The 17652-nt window shown below is 41.6% G+C and overlaps 1 protein-coding gene across 1 annotated transcript; it reads left to right on the plus strand.

The window, feature by feature from the left end:
• The first annotated feature begins 4312 nt into the window (after nucleotides 1–4312).
• Nucleotides 4313–16251, plus strand: LOC142395983 (transient receptor potential cation channel subfamily M member 2-like). Its single transcript, XM_075478531.1, has 23 exons — nucleotides 4313–4460; nucleotides 4765–4928; nucleotides 5040–5220; nucleotides 5340–5401; nucleotides 5470–5670; nucleotides 7011–7113; nucleotides 8043–8164; nucleotides 9380–9698; nucleotides 9901–10010; nucleotides 10126–10255; nucleotides 10334–10479; nucleotides 10793–10905; nucleotides 11099–11212; nucleotides 11437–11668; nucleotides 12776–12894; nucleotides 12988–13120; nucleotides 14235–14406; nucleotides 14545–14725; nucleotides 14846–15027; nucleotides 15168–15300; nucleotides 15701–15788; nucleotides 15978–16062; nucleotides 16166–16251. Exons 1-23 carry the CDS (start codon nucleotides 4328–4330, stop codon nucleotides 16249–16251), a joined length of 3309 nt encoding a protein of 1102 aa, XP_075334646.1. The 5' UTR covers nucleotides 4313–4327.
• The last annotated feature ends 1401 nt before the right edge of the window (nucleotides 16252–17652 follow it).

The raw sequence follows: 17652 nt of genomic DNA on the forward strand, positions 1-17652 counted from the left end.
CACAGCAAGTTGACCTGAGCAATTATAATAGGCCTATAGAATAAACACTTATATCCAATCATAAGGTAGGCTACAAAAACCAACAAAACGCTTAAACCTTATTATTGTGTTTATTAGGCTAAACGTAGCAAAAGCCCTTTTCTTCTTCTTAATAAAGACAACAACTGTTGCCTGGGCGTAGTCAACTAAAAAAACAAGTCTTCATCTGAACATGGCGATACAATTATAAGAACAACTATAGCCTATAAGAACAGCCTATACGTCCAATTTAACAACAGTGAGCCGCTTCACATGGCAAAAGTCCTCCGTTGTTTCAACACCACAAGAGGAACAGTCTATTTGGCATCATGCAGAAAAAAAAATAGCATCCACCGTTTCAGGGGCAAGTCCAGTCCTCCTTTCTTCCATCACTCTTCCAGCTGCGCTAAAAGCGCGCTCGCTACTGCTACTGCTGGCCGGGACACTGAAGACAACGAGGGCCAGACGTGCCAGTAACGGCAATGTGGTCTCGTGTTGCTTCCACCAGCTTCAGTGGATCCCTTCCATCAGCTTCCATGGTGAGGTTGAGGCTGAGGTAGACATGGATTTCATCCTCGTTCTCCTCTCTGACATTTTCCCACGCGTCCTCAAACTCTGCCAGTGCTCTCCTCTTTGGTGCGGGACCAGCAGCTGCCACTCGCACTGCGCCCGACCCTGCGTAAATCATAACACAATTAGGCTATTTATAAGGCCAAGGCCTATAGCTACATTAATAGGCTACAGGGAAAGTAGTTTGTTGGTTACGCCGGAGCGTAAAGTAAAAAGACAAATAGGCCAAATGTAATGGGCTATAATAATAAAACAAAAATACCTGATTGTGTAGACTGCTCCTGCCGACGCGCATCCTCTCCCTTATTATCTCCTGTTTTAGCATGGTTTGGGAAACATGTTGTGGTGAGTAGCTTGCTCCTGAGTTCAAATGTCGGTGTGACAAGTGATAGCCATGTAGCTCATCTTACGGAAATCATCCGTCCACATATCTGTAGTCATGTCAATATTTATGAATGACATCACCTCCTTTATCTCCTCAACTGTCCCTCCTCTCCTTTTACTCGCCATAATTTTGCACCTTCGGGAGATTGTAGTTAGTGGGGTCGGGGAGAACTTCACTGGCTGAAATGCGGCCATATGTTGCACCGACATTTATAAATTCCTGTGCTAAGTCTCTGAAACAAGGGCGTAATAATGGTGTTGACATTGGTGGGGACATAATTTGCCACTCCACCACCACTTAAGGTTAAGGGACACCTCATTTGTGTGGGGGGGGTCTGGGGGTCCTCCCCCAGAAAATTTTGTATTTCTTAGATGCAATTTCCTGCATTTTAACCAATTCTGGGATGAATAATGGCAAATCCCATCTGATTCACAGCCCTCTGATTTTTTTTAACGTAATTAAAAAATTAAGCAAAAACTTGGATGATATTGGAAGCTGCTCGGACGTCCGCCTGTATGAAGCGAAATTTCACTGTGTGGGGACGGGACTGAACATGTTTTAACAAGACTATTTACCGTTGACTTGGTGAAATAACCGCTTATGTCCGTCAGTTTTCTTTTCCTGCCCGAGTCAGACATGATGACTCCGAGGCAGCGAACAAAAGACCGGTCACCTCGTCAGCTGTTTTCCCGCTATCACCGCTTAGCAACCAACCTAGCAACAACAAGCCAGGCACAGAGCTCTGGCCAGGCATAGCGCTACAGAAGGTGAGCCAATCACAGATAGCAAGGCTGTCCCCACCAATGACACGCCGTCTTTGAGAGAAAGAACGGCGGAAGGGGAAAATTAACCCTTTGTTTCCCGAACGCTGTGCAATTTCCCATTCAAAATTGGTATGGACATTTTAAACGTATCCAAATATTGGTATGGACACGTCCATAGCGTCCATACGCAATTTTACGCCCTTGCTCTGAAACCTACTCCCGCAATCGTTTCAAATGGCCGAATGTCCATGCAACAGAAGTTCACACATTTTCTTGTGACCTCTGACTTCACCCTTTCTGGTGGTGGTTTTGCGAAACTGTAATAATTGCCCACACTCAGTTGTTTGTGACCGCTGCTGGATCCGCCACATAGCCTACACGTTCAAAATGTCTCTGATGTGATGAACCAGTTTTTTTGCTGTCATATGACAGAACAGCTTTGCATACAACACACTGAACAAACCCGTTTGGCTCATCTTGAAGGGTTGTAATGAGATGAAACTTAGTCCAGAACTGAGCTTTTCCCTTGTTGTTCACTCTCTTCAATTCACCATTTTCAATCTTTTTCTTTATGTCGTTCTCCATGTTTGTGGGAGTCGGGAAGTCGCGCGAATCGGATGTGTGAGGTACCGTATGCCTCTATAAGGGAGGTGCTGGCGCGGGGCAGAGCAGCTGATGCTGCGTTCAATTGTTTCCATTTAAACACAACACAATTCTTTAATTAGCAGGGTTTTTTTTTTTTAATAATTAAATTGATTATTATTATTATTTTTATATATAATTAAATTGAAAAATAAAAGTGCCCGGGCCCGGCCCGTGTCCCGAGTTAATTATAGGCCTACGTCGTCGGCCCGACGGCCCCCTCGGGCCCCTCGGGCCTATAGGGCTCCAGTGCAGGACTCTACTGCATTTGAATTTCTGCTGCCGTAGTAGTGCAGTATGCAGGAAATATATCTAAAATAAAAGTTTGCTTTATACACCGTGGAGTGTGAAGTGTTTTTACATGAATGGAACCTTGTTTATTCAATAATATGCCGTTGTCTATTGAAGAGGAGCTAGTTTAACCAATTTATATACTGCTCGGTACTATATTTAATTGAATGAGTCATATTGCATACACTGAGAATAATGTTTGGAATGTAAAATCAAAGTAACTATTTCTGTTACTGAGTAATACAGCAAGTAATGTTGTGAGTACAGCATCTTTCCCTGGAATGTAACATTGATTAAAAGTAGCATGAAATATTGTCAAGTAGATGCACTTTGTTTGTATTCACTTTTGGATTCTTCTGTTATTTTGTGATAAACCTGAACTACATTGCATATTTTGCCTATAATATAATATAATATCAGTATCGGCAGTAAACCCTTCATTCACAGCCGGGACCTCACTGCAGTTCTGTCCTGTGCAGTCAGTTAGAGGTTCGGTCAGGTTTCAGCATCCGGCTCTGCAGCCGCTCAGCTCTGACATCATTGATGCAGTGCTGAGAGCGAGCCAGCACCCACAGCGCCGACTGCAGTGGCTGCTCTCTCCCGTCATGCTGTCGGCCCGCAGCTTGACTCAGATCTGATCTGAACAGGGATGGGGGAGGCTGAGTTACACTCACAGCTGGCTCATACTCTTCATGCGATCAGTGCAGCTTCTGAACACCTGTCCCTCTCCCCTTCCTTCCAGTGCTGCTGGATCAGGAACAACATCTACAAGAAGGAATGTCACTTTTTTGAAAAGGACCTCAGGTAGGCTGAGCTACCGTTCTCTGATGATTGGACAGTCTCTGAACTGACCTTGTTTTTGCTGTTCAGTGAAGCAATGATACTGTGAGAAAAGTGCCGGGGGGGCATTTTCATGATAATTATCAGAGGTCTCCAGTAGTCTACTTTGAAATAACGTAGAGCTGAAAGCAGAAGTCTTTGCAATGTGCAGCAAAAAGATTAAAAGTTAAAAAAAATAATTAAAAAGCTGTGACATGGTAGTTTTTTTGTTTGTTTGTTTTTTGTTTTTAAAAAGAAAAGCAGTTTTGACTACTAAATGTCAACATCTACTATGTCTAAGAACTTTTTCGTTTTTTAAATGGACGAAAGCAGGTTAAAATAAGGAAACGTGAAAGACCACTCAGGGCTGAGAAGAACTATGTTATAATGTTTTGAACTTCTGTTGACCATCTGTCTGAAGTGGCAACAAGAAATGACAGATGAAGGCAACTCTGACAAAACTGCATATCTGACCATATGGTGTAAATGACTAACAATTATGTTTTTCTACAAGAGAGGAATTCTGTAAGTGTGGCTATTCAAAGGCTGCTCATGAAGCCATCAAGCCAGAGGACTTCACAGGGGAGACGTGGGAGAGACGCACACATGTCCGTGAGGTGCCCACTGATGCTTTTGGAGACATCAGCTTTGGTGGTTTGGGGCAAAAGACGGGCAAGGTGAACCCACTCTCGCTCTCAATACGAAGAACATTTCTGTGTTTTATCCTGCTGCATACATGTCCTCATCTGTGCCTTTTCCATATGCGCTTGTGTGCGATGCCCATGGCCAGTATGCACGAGTGTCCGCAGACACCAGACTTGAATCGCTGTACCACTTAATGACTAAAGAGTGGGAACTTTCGCCTCCCAACCTGCTCATCTCAGTGACCGGAGGAGCCAAGAACTTCTACCTGAAGGCTCGTCTCAAGAACATGTTTCACAGAGGACTCATAAAAGTGGCCCAGACGACAGGTCAGTGAGCCAGGGAGAGAGAAATATATGTGTGTTTGATCCTAACATGTAACAATCACTCGCCAGAAAATCTGCAAAAGTATGAGGTATATGAGTACTGATGTTTTCACCACTTGCATTCAGATTCAGACCATTTGGTGGGTCAAACGTATTTAAACATAAATCTGAAGGCCTGAATCGTTCATTTGTTAAACTTGTTCTTCTCCTTTTGTTTTCACATTCCAATCAACTCTATAAATGTAATACTGCATGATCTCTCAAGTGAGAGTGAAACCTGACGGTGGACATGCTGTGTCGTTCTCAGGTGCATGGATCATCACAGGTGGTACCCACACAGGTGTGATGAAGCATGTGGGGCAGGCTGTGAGGGATTACACTCTGAGCAGCTCCATGCAGGGCAAGATCGTGGCCATCGGAGTGGCCACGTGGGGAGTGATTCACAACAGGGACAAGTTGGTGGATCCAGAGGTAGGATGTACACATATTCTTCATTTATATGTGGCAGACCCTCATCATCTGCATAATTTACTACCTTTTATGACTTATTTTCTCTCTGAATGTTCGTGTTTTTCCCGACAGGGTTGCTTCCCTGCACACTATTTAATGGACGCTAAAAGCCAGGGCCAACTGACCTGTCTCGACAACAATCATACTCACTTCCTGCTGGTGGACGACGGCACCAACGAACGCTACGGTGTGGAGATCGAACTGCGCTCTAAACTAGAGCAATACATCTCCAGCAAGCGACTTGGACACAAAGGTTAAAAGAAGCTGACGCATTCATGCAGAAAATCTGAAAGCTTTTACAGACAACATCTCAGGGGTGATTCTTTTTATCTGACCTGCTTTTAATATCGATTTTTGTTGTCTAACATCTAGAGAGTGGTGTTACCATCCCAGTGGTATGTGTGGTTTTGGATGGAGGACCAGGCACGCTAAATGTGAGTCAGCAGTTTTTAGCTTTCCATCCTTGTGTCCTGCTCTTACACCTATCTGTGTCTCCACTCAGACCATCTACAATGCCATGCTGAACGGCACACCGTGTGTGATTTTGGAGGGCTCCGGGAGGATAGCAGATGTAATCGCCCAGGTGTCGGGACTGCCGATCAGCCGGGTCACCATCGATCTCATCCAACAGCTGATGAAAAAGTTTTTTGGGCAAGAGTACGAAAGCTTCCCTGACCTACGTATTATAGAATGGACCAAAAAGGTTTGTGAACTCACAGAAGAACTCAGCAATTAGATTTATATTTTCATACTGGAGGTGTTTCACTGAGTGAGTGAAAACCTGACCTGCAGGTGGTCCCATGAAGAAAGCCATTAAAATGTTCTTATGGATATCTACTCACTTTAGTTGGCATTCTGAAGCATAAATAACCTCGTGTTCATGCTGCTGGAAGACAGATATCACCAAAAATCAACAGAATTCTTGAGAGAGCTAATTAATTTAATAGTGTTGACACGTCTCAGTCACTGCAACCCTCAGTTGAATTAAGCAGGTATGGCAAACGGATGGATGTCCCAAACCATGGTTGTGAGTGGTATATAAAGTTATGTATACTGAATAGCATTTTTCTGCAGCCAAAACACACAATATCAAAGATGTCTAGCATAAAAGTTGCCGGTTCTGCAGATGATCTCATATGTATGCACAAATTTAAGAGCACAGAGGCCACTTGATTATCTCAGTTGTGATCAACGTGGTCAGAAATTAGTACAGGGTTGCAAACAATCAGACCTGGTGAGGTTTACTAAGATTACTTCTCAGGGCTCAGAAAACATCTGCTAAATTGTTATGGCATGCTGCATTTTTCAAGACATGGCAGTGGTGCAGTGTGGTTCCAGTCATGACTGCTGTCCGATGAAAAAGGCAGTCTACACCAAACCCTAAATACATGCAGGCTGGTTCAATTTGTGATTCAGGACTACAGACAGCACATGAAAGTGAGACTATAAAACAGAAAATTCACTAAACAGACTTTATTTTTTTTTAAAAAGGCAGTGATTCTGAAATGTTTGCATTCGTCATATGGGAAAACTGACCATTTGGAAATACTTATCCTCTCTTCCAGTTAGCGACCTCAGGACCACCCAGGTGATGAAACAGATTGTGAAATCCTTTGAAATGGATATTAACATTCAACCACACAGCTCAATTCAAACTAGAGCCATTAACGATGTTTCCATGCACGTCAATATTCTGTCCATTCACATTATTCTAAATACGTCAGTATTTCAATTATAATGTTAATATAAGTTGCATAGAGAACATTGCATCCGTATTCCCATTTACATGTTACACAGCATAGTTCCATAAGTGAGTTAAGCCCACTTTACATCTCCCGACACAATTATGATATTTGCGCCCATCCATAGCCTTCGTTATACATACTTACAAAATACTACTCGAGGTTTCTCCCTGGCCCTAAAAGTGTTCTTCTTTTTACCCGCAGCCTTCTTATCTTTCACCGACTTCTACTTTTGGAGCCATTCTTGCCAAATGACAATAACACTTTGTACAACTGACCCTATGTCCCCTTTCTTTTCCAGATTCAGGACATCATCGGGATGCTTGACTTGCTGACCATATTTAGAGTAAGCGAGGACAATCAAGGGGATATGGATGTGGCCATTCTCAAAGCACTACTCAAAGGTAACTATAAATGCCTGACTTGACTGATTGCAGTACAGGCAACAAACACAGCATTAAGTCTGAAGACGGGAAAGCTTTGTGCTAATACAGCTATTATAAAGTATTATGTTGCCTCACAGAAAGCTAAGAGATTGGTCTGTGGTGTGAAATGCACTATGATCGACGACCAGCTGTGATATTTCTGACTTTAATGTGCTCTGGTTTTTACAGCAAGACATTGAGAGATAGATTTGATCTACTTAGAAACGTGCAGTGCTTCTTTTTCGGCCTCATTAAAACATATTATAGCCAGGCTCAATACATAGTGTGCATGGAAGAATGCTGATCCAAAGTGCACAAAAGTGTAAGTCCATCACACGAGACATTCACCCAATTAGATTATGATGAATGGTCCAGCTCGTGTGCTTTGTTCATGTTTTTCGCCACTGGGCTCCAATGAATCATCAAAACACTGTCAGACATCCACTGTCTTCTCCATCTTTGTTTATTAGTAAAACATTTGATTCCCATGGCCTCAATTATTCTGTCATTGCAATGCATCATCGTTAAAACCTAATGGTTTCAACTCTGATATCACTGTCAGTGATGTCAAGGTAAAAGTGATAAAGGATTATTAAGAAATATATACATTTGTCAAAAAAATCTAGAAATCAATATCATATATATTGAGCAAAACACACCAAAAATAACCTGGTTCAGTTTTAGCAAATTACAGATTAGCTTGTGTCCTAGCTAGTGATTAAATATGTTTTTCAATATAATGATTGGACAAAGCGATAACAGAACTTTTTTGGTCGAAATGATCATCAGATCAATCAGTGGGTAATCAATGTAAAAGAGGGGAGAGAGACTAGATGTGGCATATCCACAACAGTCTGTTTCAAGTAAGAGTAAAGTCATTTATCTGCTGCTGTAAATCCTCCACTCAGCGTCGAAGAGCAATGAGACACAGGAAATCGAGTCCTGGAGGAGGCAGCTGGAGCTGGCTATAGCCTGGAACAGAGTGGACATAGCTGAGACTGAGATCTTCACTGAGGAGAGCCAGTGGAAGGTGGGTTTGCTCATTGCACATTACTCTAGAGAAGTAGCGTGATCTGAATTTAGCTGCATTTCACAAGCCATTATGTTGTATTTATATGGGTGTAATGGAGTCACTTCCAAACGTGTTTGGAAAAGCGCATTTCTGGTGTTATGCTCCTGGAACATAACATCTCTGAGAGGTGACAAACTACTGGTGACACATTTTAATTTCCATATTGATGAACATCCCCATTAATTCTACTTTTAGCTGTATCATTGTTTTCTCAGTGTGGCACAGAACACATACAGCAATGGTAAAAAAGAAAGTGGACCCTGTTTTAATTCTAAGGTTTCACATGTTACATTTTAATTTGAGTTTTGTAAAAATGTTTAACAAAAATGTCAGAATGCAGAAGCAGTTTGTGAAACGCTAAGTACACCTCACGGTCCTGCAGGTCGTGGAACCACCTTTAACAGCAATAACCTGAAGCCACTGTTTTCTGTATGATGCTGTAAGTCTCTCACATCATTGTGGAGAATCTTTGACCATTCTTCTTTACAACGTTGCTTCAGTTCATTGAGATTTGCAGATAATAGTTTATTTATAGTAATAATGGACCCTAAATCGATCAAGCACTTCTAGACCAAATCTAGATGTTGTTCAGACATTTGACAAGGTTGTCTTTTCTACACCTTATTAACTAAATTTTGATGGATGGAAATAGTTTTGAAATGACCTTATAACTCTTCCCCAGATTGATGGGCAACGGCAATTGCCGTTTTAAGATCACTGCTGATGTCTTTCCTCCTTGGCATTGTGTTGGCACCCACCTGGATGCTCCTACCAGCAAACTGCCAAAACATTTGCCTTTTTTAGAGGTGCTCACACTTGCTGATGATAATTTAAACAAGTGCTTTTGATCACCAGCACGTGGCTGCTACTCACCCTGTTAATTCATATTGAAGCAGTAAGGGGTGACTCAGTTTTTCACACACTGCTTCTGCATTTTGGAAAACAAATACTAATCAAGTGATGCTTAAAATCTCAGAAAATGTGAGTATCAACAAATGCTGTGCCACCACTAAACTTTGGACTAAATGAAAGCTGTCAGATAAGCTGATGATTTAAAAAAAAAAAAAAAAAAAGATTGTACCTTATATCACAAAAGTTTTATGATATTATTCACAAAGAGCAATAGTGCAATCGCTTCTTTCCCCCTGACATCCCTTCACTCTCATCTTCTAGTCCAGTGACCTCCACTGGGCCTTATTCTCAGCTCTGGTTGGCAACAAGCCTCAGTTTGTGAATCTGTTGCTGGAGAATGGCGTGGAACTGAGGGATTTCCTGCAGGAGGAGCAAACTCTGTGTGAGCTCTACCAACAGCTGCCCAGAACGTTGGGCATCAGACGTCGTCGTGCTGGAGGGGAAAGGATCTCATTGACTCATGTCTCTGACGAAGTGCGCCACCTGTTGGGCAAATTCACTGGGCCCATCTATCATCCCTCCACATCGTCTATGGAGGAGACGTCAGTAACAGTGAGTGAATTTATCCAACATGCTTACTGTTTTGACTAAAATCATGAACAGTCTGTGGGGAATTACATTTGATTTAATCAAAGGTTAATTGTTAGTAAAAGTTGAACTGTTTTCCTACCATAACATGTCCTGTTGCAAAATAGTGTAGTTAGTTTTTCAAAATTTCATGTTGCCATGACGATCCTTTTTAGAAGTTTCATGCGGCTACTTATTTTAGTGTTTCAGAAAAGCTCCACTCAGACAGAACAGTGCCAAGGCCCAGAGGGACGCAGGCAGAGACCTTTTCCTTTGGGCTGTCATCCAGAACAACAAGGAGCTGGCTGAAATTGCCTGGGAACAGGTGATGAAAACACAAGAAGAGACTAAATCTACTGACAGTCCTTTGTGTAATGTGTATATGTATATGTATATGTGGGTATATGACCTTGCTTCTCGCTGTATCTGTATGAGTACAGTGTAGAGACTGCATGTCTACTGCTCTGGCTGCCACTAAGATCCTGAAGAAAATGGCAGAAGAAGGAAGCGACGCAGACCAGGCACAGGAGATGCTCGAGCTCGCCGATCATTATGAAAAGCATGCAATCGGTACGAGACAGACATATGCTGCAGACGGGCTTTACTGACAGAGTTAGAACTGATCAGTGATTGTATATGCGTGTACAGGTGTGTTCAGCGTGTGCCACAACAGTGACGGAGAGCGCGCTCAGAAGTTGCTGGTTCGTGTGTCACACTCCTGGGGCGGAACCACGTGCCTGCGGCTGGCGCTGGAGGCTGATGATAAAAACTTTGTGGCTCTTTCAGGCGTTCAGGTGACGCAAAATTCAGATTTATCTTTTTCGGGTTTAAGGCAAGAGTCTTGTAATTTGAGTCCCAAAAAAGTGCAACGGTCTGCATTGAGTCAGAGGAAGTCACAAGGAAAAGCCATTTTTGCATTTCCAGAATCTAATTAGTTTGATATTAAATGTCTAAAAACTGACATAATTTGATTGACATAAAGTAGCATTAAAGAATTTTTATGTGCCACTGATTAGTTAACTTGCTAAAGACACAGATATAAATGTTTGGTATCAAATCTCTTTAAAGATTACAGTCACTGGAGTGATAACAATCCCCGTCTTTCAGGCTCTTCTGACTCAGATCTGGTGTGGTGAGCTTTCAGTGGACAACCCCGTGTGGAGAGTGCTGATCTGCATCGTCTTCTTCCCTCTCATCTACACGGGCTTTCTGGTTTTCAGGTTGCTTCTGTGTAAAAGTAGTGTTGCCCTAACATTCAGCGTGGCAGAAATAGATTTAAAGATTCCTGTGCCCAGTTTATGAGAATGTATGCAATATGAGACAGAAGATGTGAATTTATTTCACGTCATATACGGTGCATATTTGTCATACTTCATCAGTGGTGGTCACTAGTCTCACTGTGATTCTCCCCAGACGTGACGAACTCATACAAAAAGAAACTGAGAAGAAGGTGGAGATGAAGACGGTGGAGATGAAGACGGTGGAGACAGTAACAGGAAGCACATTTAGAACTAATTCTTTTGGCTCGTAAGTGGACAGTTGCAGCTTAACACAACTATTAACTGGATCATCTATACCAAACTGAAAAATGTGTGTTCCGCCGGCATTGCATTTAAATGGGTTTATAAACACCTTTGTATTTTTCATTTTTGTTATTTTGTAAAAATTTCTGCTCAAAGGTGAGTGAAAAAAAGAAAAAAAAAAAACGCAAGAGTTGGAAAACAACCACTTAAAAGTCTCCTCATCCTGAGCCACCTCTCTGTCCACAGCGTGCAGCGTATGAAGCCTCTGGGCTGCTGGTCAAGACTGATGGGCCTGTACAGCGCTCCACAGGTCAAGTTTTACCTTAACATTGTATCCTACTTCGCCTTCCTCTTCCTGTTTGCTGTGGTGTTGATGATTGACTTCCAGACCACACCCTCTGCTGGAGAGCTGCTGCTCTACATCTGGCTGTTCTCTCTGGTGTGTGAGGAGGTCAGACAGGTGAGAGGCTGCAGCGATACAAACAGTATCCCTAAAGAAGCACAGGGAGGCAGAACATGTGAAAATTCAAAGATTTAAATTTTAATATTATTTATTTTCTTTTTTATGAAATAGAAACAAAATCTTGAATAGAGTGAGAGAGGGGAATGGAAAAACAGCGAGCACCAATTAGTTTCTTTCCTCTTTGAGCAGAGGTGTTGATGTTCTGTTTCGCTCACTGTTTTAACTTTGCTCTTTGAATAAAAGGCTGTGCGTGAAGTTTGTCGCAATGGATTCGTATTAGATATGGTACCTGGAACTTCCTGTACAATCTTCTGGCAATAATTTGGCGGCACAATAACATAATCAGGCAAAAACATACACGTTTTGCTTTAATAGATGCCAACATGTTTGAACACATGGCAAATATGGCATGAAAAAGAGAAGGAAAAGATCTGATTATTTTCAAAATAAAGAAATGATTATACTCTTCTTGCTGAATGTCAAAGTTTCTTTTGTGAAGTATGAGCTTAAGCGAGGCAGATATGAAGTTGATATAGACTAATGTATAGTATTCCTCCAACTTTTTACCTATTTTATTCAGTTTACCAGGTTTTTAAGAGCAACTTTGATTGCATTTATTTGGCTTTTATCCCTCTGATGCAACCATTTTGTTCCTCTGGAGCCGGGGTTGGATTTCAATTTATTTTTTTGGATGGGCATATTGACTCAGCAAAAGAAATCAATCTATTATTTAAAAAGCACAACATTTAGAGTAACTTTTTTTGCTCTATTTTGAGGCATGCCTCCTCATTCTGCAAGCTGCTGAACGAGAGAAAACTATATTTGTTTCAAAATGTAGACGCTCTCTGGAACCAGGTAGAAAGGCAGAATAACTTTGTTTTCTCTCGTCTCAATGGGCATTAATGAAATTTTTAAAAACACATTTTTTTCCCCAGTATAAAACAGTGAAGGATCACATTGAGATAGTCCACATGCTGCTTCTGGTCTTCGGGCTGTATATTGCCCACGTGTGCTCCAGAGTATGCCATCTGTGAAGGGTTATTTGATTTAAAACATGCATCACATTTCTGAAATCCCATTTTAAATCTGTCTTTTCTTTCTCAGCTGTTTTATGATCCTGACGGTTTTGGGTTTCATAAGAAATCCCAGATGTACATCAACGACCTGTGGAATATTCTAGACGTCCTCTCCATCCTCCTGTTTATTTTAGGCCTTGTGTTCAGGTAATTTTTCGTGTGTCAGACAAACACCTCATGCCTTGATAATAATAATAATTGCTGGATTATCTGTGACTCATCCGGGTTTGTCTACTTCAGGCTGACAACTGAGCTGTTCTATATGGGTAAAATCATCCTCTGCATCGACTTTGTGGTCTTCTGCCTCCGTCTTATGGCCATCTTCACTATCAGTCAAACCCTGGGACCCAAAATCATTATAGTCAGAAGGATGGTGAGAGCATTACATACCAATCTAGAGCAAGTCAGCTTGATATAGTGTGATAGCAAAAGCAGAGAACAAAAGACCTCATTCCAAGTCACCTCTGTCTTCCTGGTCCTTTATATGGTGTCTGCTGATCAAATGAGCTCAGTGTGTTTATTTGAAGGTGCTCTTAGACAAAGTAAATAGCTGTTTGTTTTTTTTTGTTTGATTTGTCTGTCAAATATCCAGGAGGAGATTGGGTTCAATTACTTCAGTTATTCTACTTCTGATTTTTAAATGAGTCTGTTTTTGATTGCGTGTTCAATACTTTTTGACAAGGACCAATGAATGGGAGGACTCAGATGCAGAGGGTCGCGTAATTCAAACAGGTTTTATTTAGAAATAAACAAAGGGGCTATGAAGATTAATCCTGAACAAAAGGGAAACAAAAACTGACTACAAAAAGTTATAACAAAAATCGCTCCACACGGAGGAAGAAGAAGAACTGCAAGAAAAGCTAAACTGAAAATCACTCCTTAAAACTGGAGGCTATATTCTATGGCTAAGGCTCGATGAACAAAAAACACTAAAAAGGTTGGAGGCTATAACAATGAGCTTCTACAATAGCGGTTGATTTCTGTGGCTGTGAGCTATGAGAAAAGGCCTGGCATGAACGAGAGATCGAAACACACTGGCAACAAGACAAAGGGAGACGCAGACTATAAGACACATGAGGGTAATGGGAAACAGGTGGACACAATCAGGTATCAGGGAAGACACTCCAACATGTGACACATGAGGAAGGGCAAGTGACCTGAAACGAGAGGAGAGTTACTCTTCAAAATAAAACAGGAAATCACAAGACAAAAACAACCCCAAAATAAAACCACCTCACCGCGGTGTGACACTTTTATCCTTTGGCTTATGTGGAGATTATACCTACAGCAAAAGGCTAAATGCTGAAACTTGTTACTGCAAAATATGGAATATGTTCCAGAAGGGTTTCCAGATCCAGCTTGCAGAAGTTTTTGGGTTTTATCATTTTTCCCAGTAAAAGTCAGAAAAAATGGACGTATCTGTGGTTGCAGCTGTGTTTGTTTCCTCTGTGTTTCATGCTTGTGATCCTTTTCTGTTTGTCCTCCAGATGATGGACATGTTCTTCTTCATGTTTCTACTGAGTATCTGGGTGGTGGCGTATGGCGTGGCCAAACAAGGCATTCTCATCCACAACGACAACCGGCTGGACTGGATTGTGCGCGGGGCTGTCTACGAGCCGTACCTCATCCTATTTGGGACTTTTCCCACAAATCTTGATTGTGAGTTGAGCTGTATGCAGTTGTAGTATCACGCTTGTGATAGTTGAAGCACTATAAAGTTTTGTCTTGTGAAAAAAATCCTTCATTTCTGCACATGTAAAGCTAGTTTTACCAAGATTCAGCGTTTGTCTTCTACAGATGCGGCATTCGACATAAACTCGTGCAGCATGAACGGTACGGATCCTCTGAAGCCCAAGTGTCCCGTACTGAATGAAAACCAAACACCAGCCTTCCCTGAGTGGCTCACCGTCCTCATGCTTTGTGTTTACTTGCTCTTTGCCAACGTTCTGCTGCTCAACCTGCTCATAGCAATCTTCAAGTGAGTTCTCCTCCACGTCAAACTGCGTGCAACTTTTTGTCACTGTTAGCTTTTTTTTCTCCTCTTTTTTGCCTCCGTGAGTAAGCCTTGTTGGGTGTTTTTCTTTGTGCATCTTCACAGCTTTACATTCCAGGAAGTTCAGGACAACACGGACCGAATCTGGAAGTTTCAAAGGTACGAGTTGATTAAGGAGTACCACAGTCGGCCGGCTGCCCCGCCTCCTTTCATCATCCTCAGTCATGTCTACCTCTTCATGAGGAGAATGGTGCTCTGCAAGCCTCCCATCATTTACAAAGAGTTCAGTAAGGACTGAGTCATTAATTTCTAAATATGTGGAAAGAGATTAGCAACATGCTAAAATTTGACTTTTGAAGCAAAAGTGCTTACTCCACACAGTATTAGGTAAGGCAGTGATACAAAGCATTGCGATGCTGTCTTTCAGAGAATAAGCTCTCAAAGGAAGAGGAAGAGGAACTGCTGTCCTGGGAGACCTTGATGAAGGACAGATACCTGCAGTCTGCACGGCAAGAGCAAAGCCAGAGCACAGAGAGACGCATCCTGGATACAGCCCAAAAGTAAAAAAAACCTGCGGGATTTATCCGTTTTAGTACTGCTGTACTTTGTATCCTCACCACATCTGCCACATTCCTAAACACCCAAAATATGACTGTACTGTCTGAAATAGTTTTCATATGCAGCTTGTAAAGTTCCTGAGAAATAAAATGATGCTGTATGTTTTCATAAACTTGGATCATTTCTATACTAACAATAATTGCCATGATTCCTAACTTAATTCCCACACATCAGATGGGAGGTTGGGAGGAGGAGATTCATACTGCTGACTTGTCCGTCTGTTAAATACAAAGCTGGGATCAGGAGATGGCTATATTAGCCTGAGTGCTGCTTAATATTTCATTAAGGCTGTGGTTGTGATCTTGAAACAGACACTGATATTCTTCTTGTTTGTTTCCTGAGGGTTACCACCATTACCGAGCGGCTGGAGAGGGAAGAGGAATCGAGCTCTGCTGCTGTGCTGAAGAGACTGGCTAGACTGGAGGAGCAGGTTGTGACCTGATTTTTCTTTGTCACTAATGTTGCACCTGTGCCTTTAAAATGCACGATGCAAAAAAAAGATGATGGCGTTTGGTGCACTCCTGTATTTGTGGACTGTTACTTGCAGATGACTACATTGAAAAAAATCTTCATGAGCAGCTATTAAAAGTATTTGACCCACTTTACTTTGCCTCATCAGGGCATCCAGTCAACCAAAGCCCTGCAGTGGATTGTGGACAGTCTGAAGTGTCAGGGGTTTGCTGCAAAAGAATCACAAACACTGCGTCAGTAATCAAACTCCTCATTAATCATTACTGTTACATAAGTCTATAACGCTTTGTTTTTTTTTTCATTTTAGTTCATTCCCACTTTGCCTTTTTTCTGCAGCTGCAGTCGTAACAGATGAGTCCCCCGACTCTGTGAGGAACACTTTAGAAAAAAAGGACAGTTTCCACGTGAACTCCCAACTATAACAGCCTAATAATCAGGGCTGGACTTGCGAAATTTTTCAGGCCGGGCATTTTTAACCAAGACCAGGCCACCACCAGGTATTGAAGGGGAAAAAATTAAGTGCGCTGTGACAGCGTGTTTTTTTTTTTGGTCCCTTAAACCAGGGGTTCCCCAACGTTTCCATGCCAAGGCCCCCCAAACAGTATTAGCTTCTGGCCGGGGACCCCCTTTGCAAACCACAGACAATGCTACAAAATATGTAAAGAAACATCAACTTTTAGAACGTATTTTATTTCTTTTAATCACGGACAGTAGCTCGCCGTGTGAATGCAGCCGGACTAAATGCTCTTCTTTACGTCTGAAGAAGTCAACCGTTTTTTCGGACTCTGACGGATGTTTTTGTATCAAGTGACGCTGAAGTTTCGAAGGTTTTAAACACTCATTTGAGAGGGTCTCCAGACAGAGGACGCATTTCGGGCAATCGTGGCCATTTTTCTGTATGGCTGTAAAGCCAAACTTAATGTATGCTGCCTCATACTTTCTGATTTTAGTCGGTCAGCTCTTTCGGTCTTTTCCAAGTCAAAAATCTGTCCATTTTGGCTAAGCTACCTACACGCTAGCTTGAGGAGCAGAGCAGCTTCAGAACAGGCGCAAACCGCCAGGTCTACGATGTTTTGACTGGCAGCCAATCAGAAAGACAAGCATGGCAAATAACATTTTGATATGATATATTATTATAAATTGTATTTTACAATACTGATTGAAAAAAAAAAATGTGACAATTTTTTATAATGATGTTTAAAAAAAATTGAATTCTATTTTTTTATTTTTTTATTATCTTCACTCCAATTTTCTGAGGCCCCCCTGGCGACCCCCACTTTGAAAACCACTGCCTTAAACCACTGTTTCCCAACTGCTTTTGACGTGCGTACCCCTTAAGCCTTTTTGTCATACCATGAGTTCCCCTTCACTCATGCTCTATGTGACTATGCTGCACACATTTGTTAATTTTTCCACATACCCCCTGCAGTGTGCTTGCGTACCTCTGGTGGTATACGTACCCCTAACCCCTTGTTGGGAATCACTGCCTTAAACGATCAATGTGCACCAGGAGACACAAACATTTTTAACACTATGAGAAGCATTATGAAAAGTTCTCCCAAAATACTGTTATTATAGGCTTATCAAAATTATGATCTATTGACCGTAGGTCACATTACTTTTTAGACATGTGTCATTTCTTTCAGCCTTGTTACTTAAATTTAAGTTAAGGAATTATATTAAAAGATTAATTAATTCATTTTAGTTAATATAATTATAATAAATGTAATACTGTAGGCTAAACTATGAATAATATATCATTACTTGTGTGATACAATGCATTATATAAAACAAGAAATGACTGGATGACTGTACCAATGACT

Source organism: Odontesthes bonariensis, chromosome 12 (assembly GCF_027942865.1).
Source record: "Odontesthes bonariensis isolate fOdoBon6 chromosome 12, fOdoBon6.hap1, whole genome shotgun sequence".
NCBI lineage: Eukaryota > Metazoa > Chordata > Actinopteri > Atheriniformes > Atherinopsidae > Odontesthes > Odontesthes bonariensis.

Bases quoted from the DNA above. Each gene is read 5' to 3' on its own strand.
- LOC142395983 (XM_075478531.1), top strand. From the start codon at position 4,328: ATGACTAAAGAGTGGGAACTTTCGCCTCCCAACCTGCTCATCTCAGTG. The intron at 5,221-5,339 runs GTTAAAAGAAGC...TCTAACATCTAG, and splicing joins CAAGCGACTTGGACACAAAG to AGAGTGGTGTTACCATCCCA. The intron at 14,407-14,544 runs GTGAGTTGAGCT...TGTCTTCTACAG, and splicing joins TTTTCCCACAAATCTTGATT to ATGCGGCATTCGACATAAAC.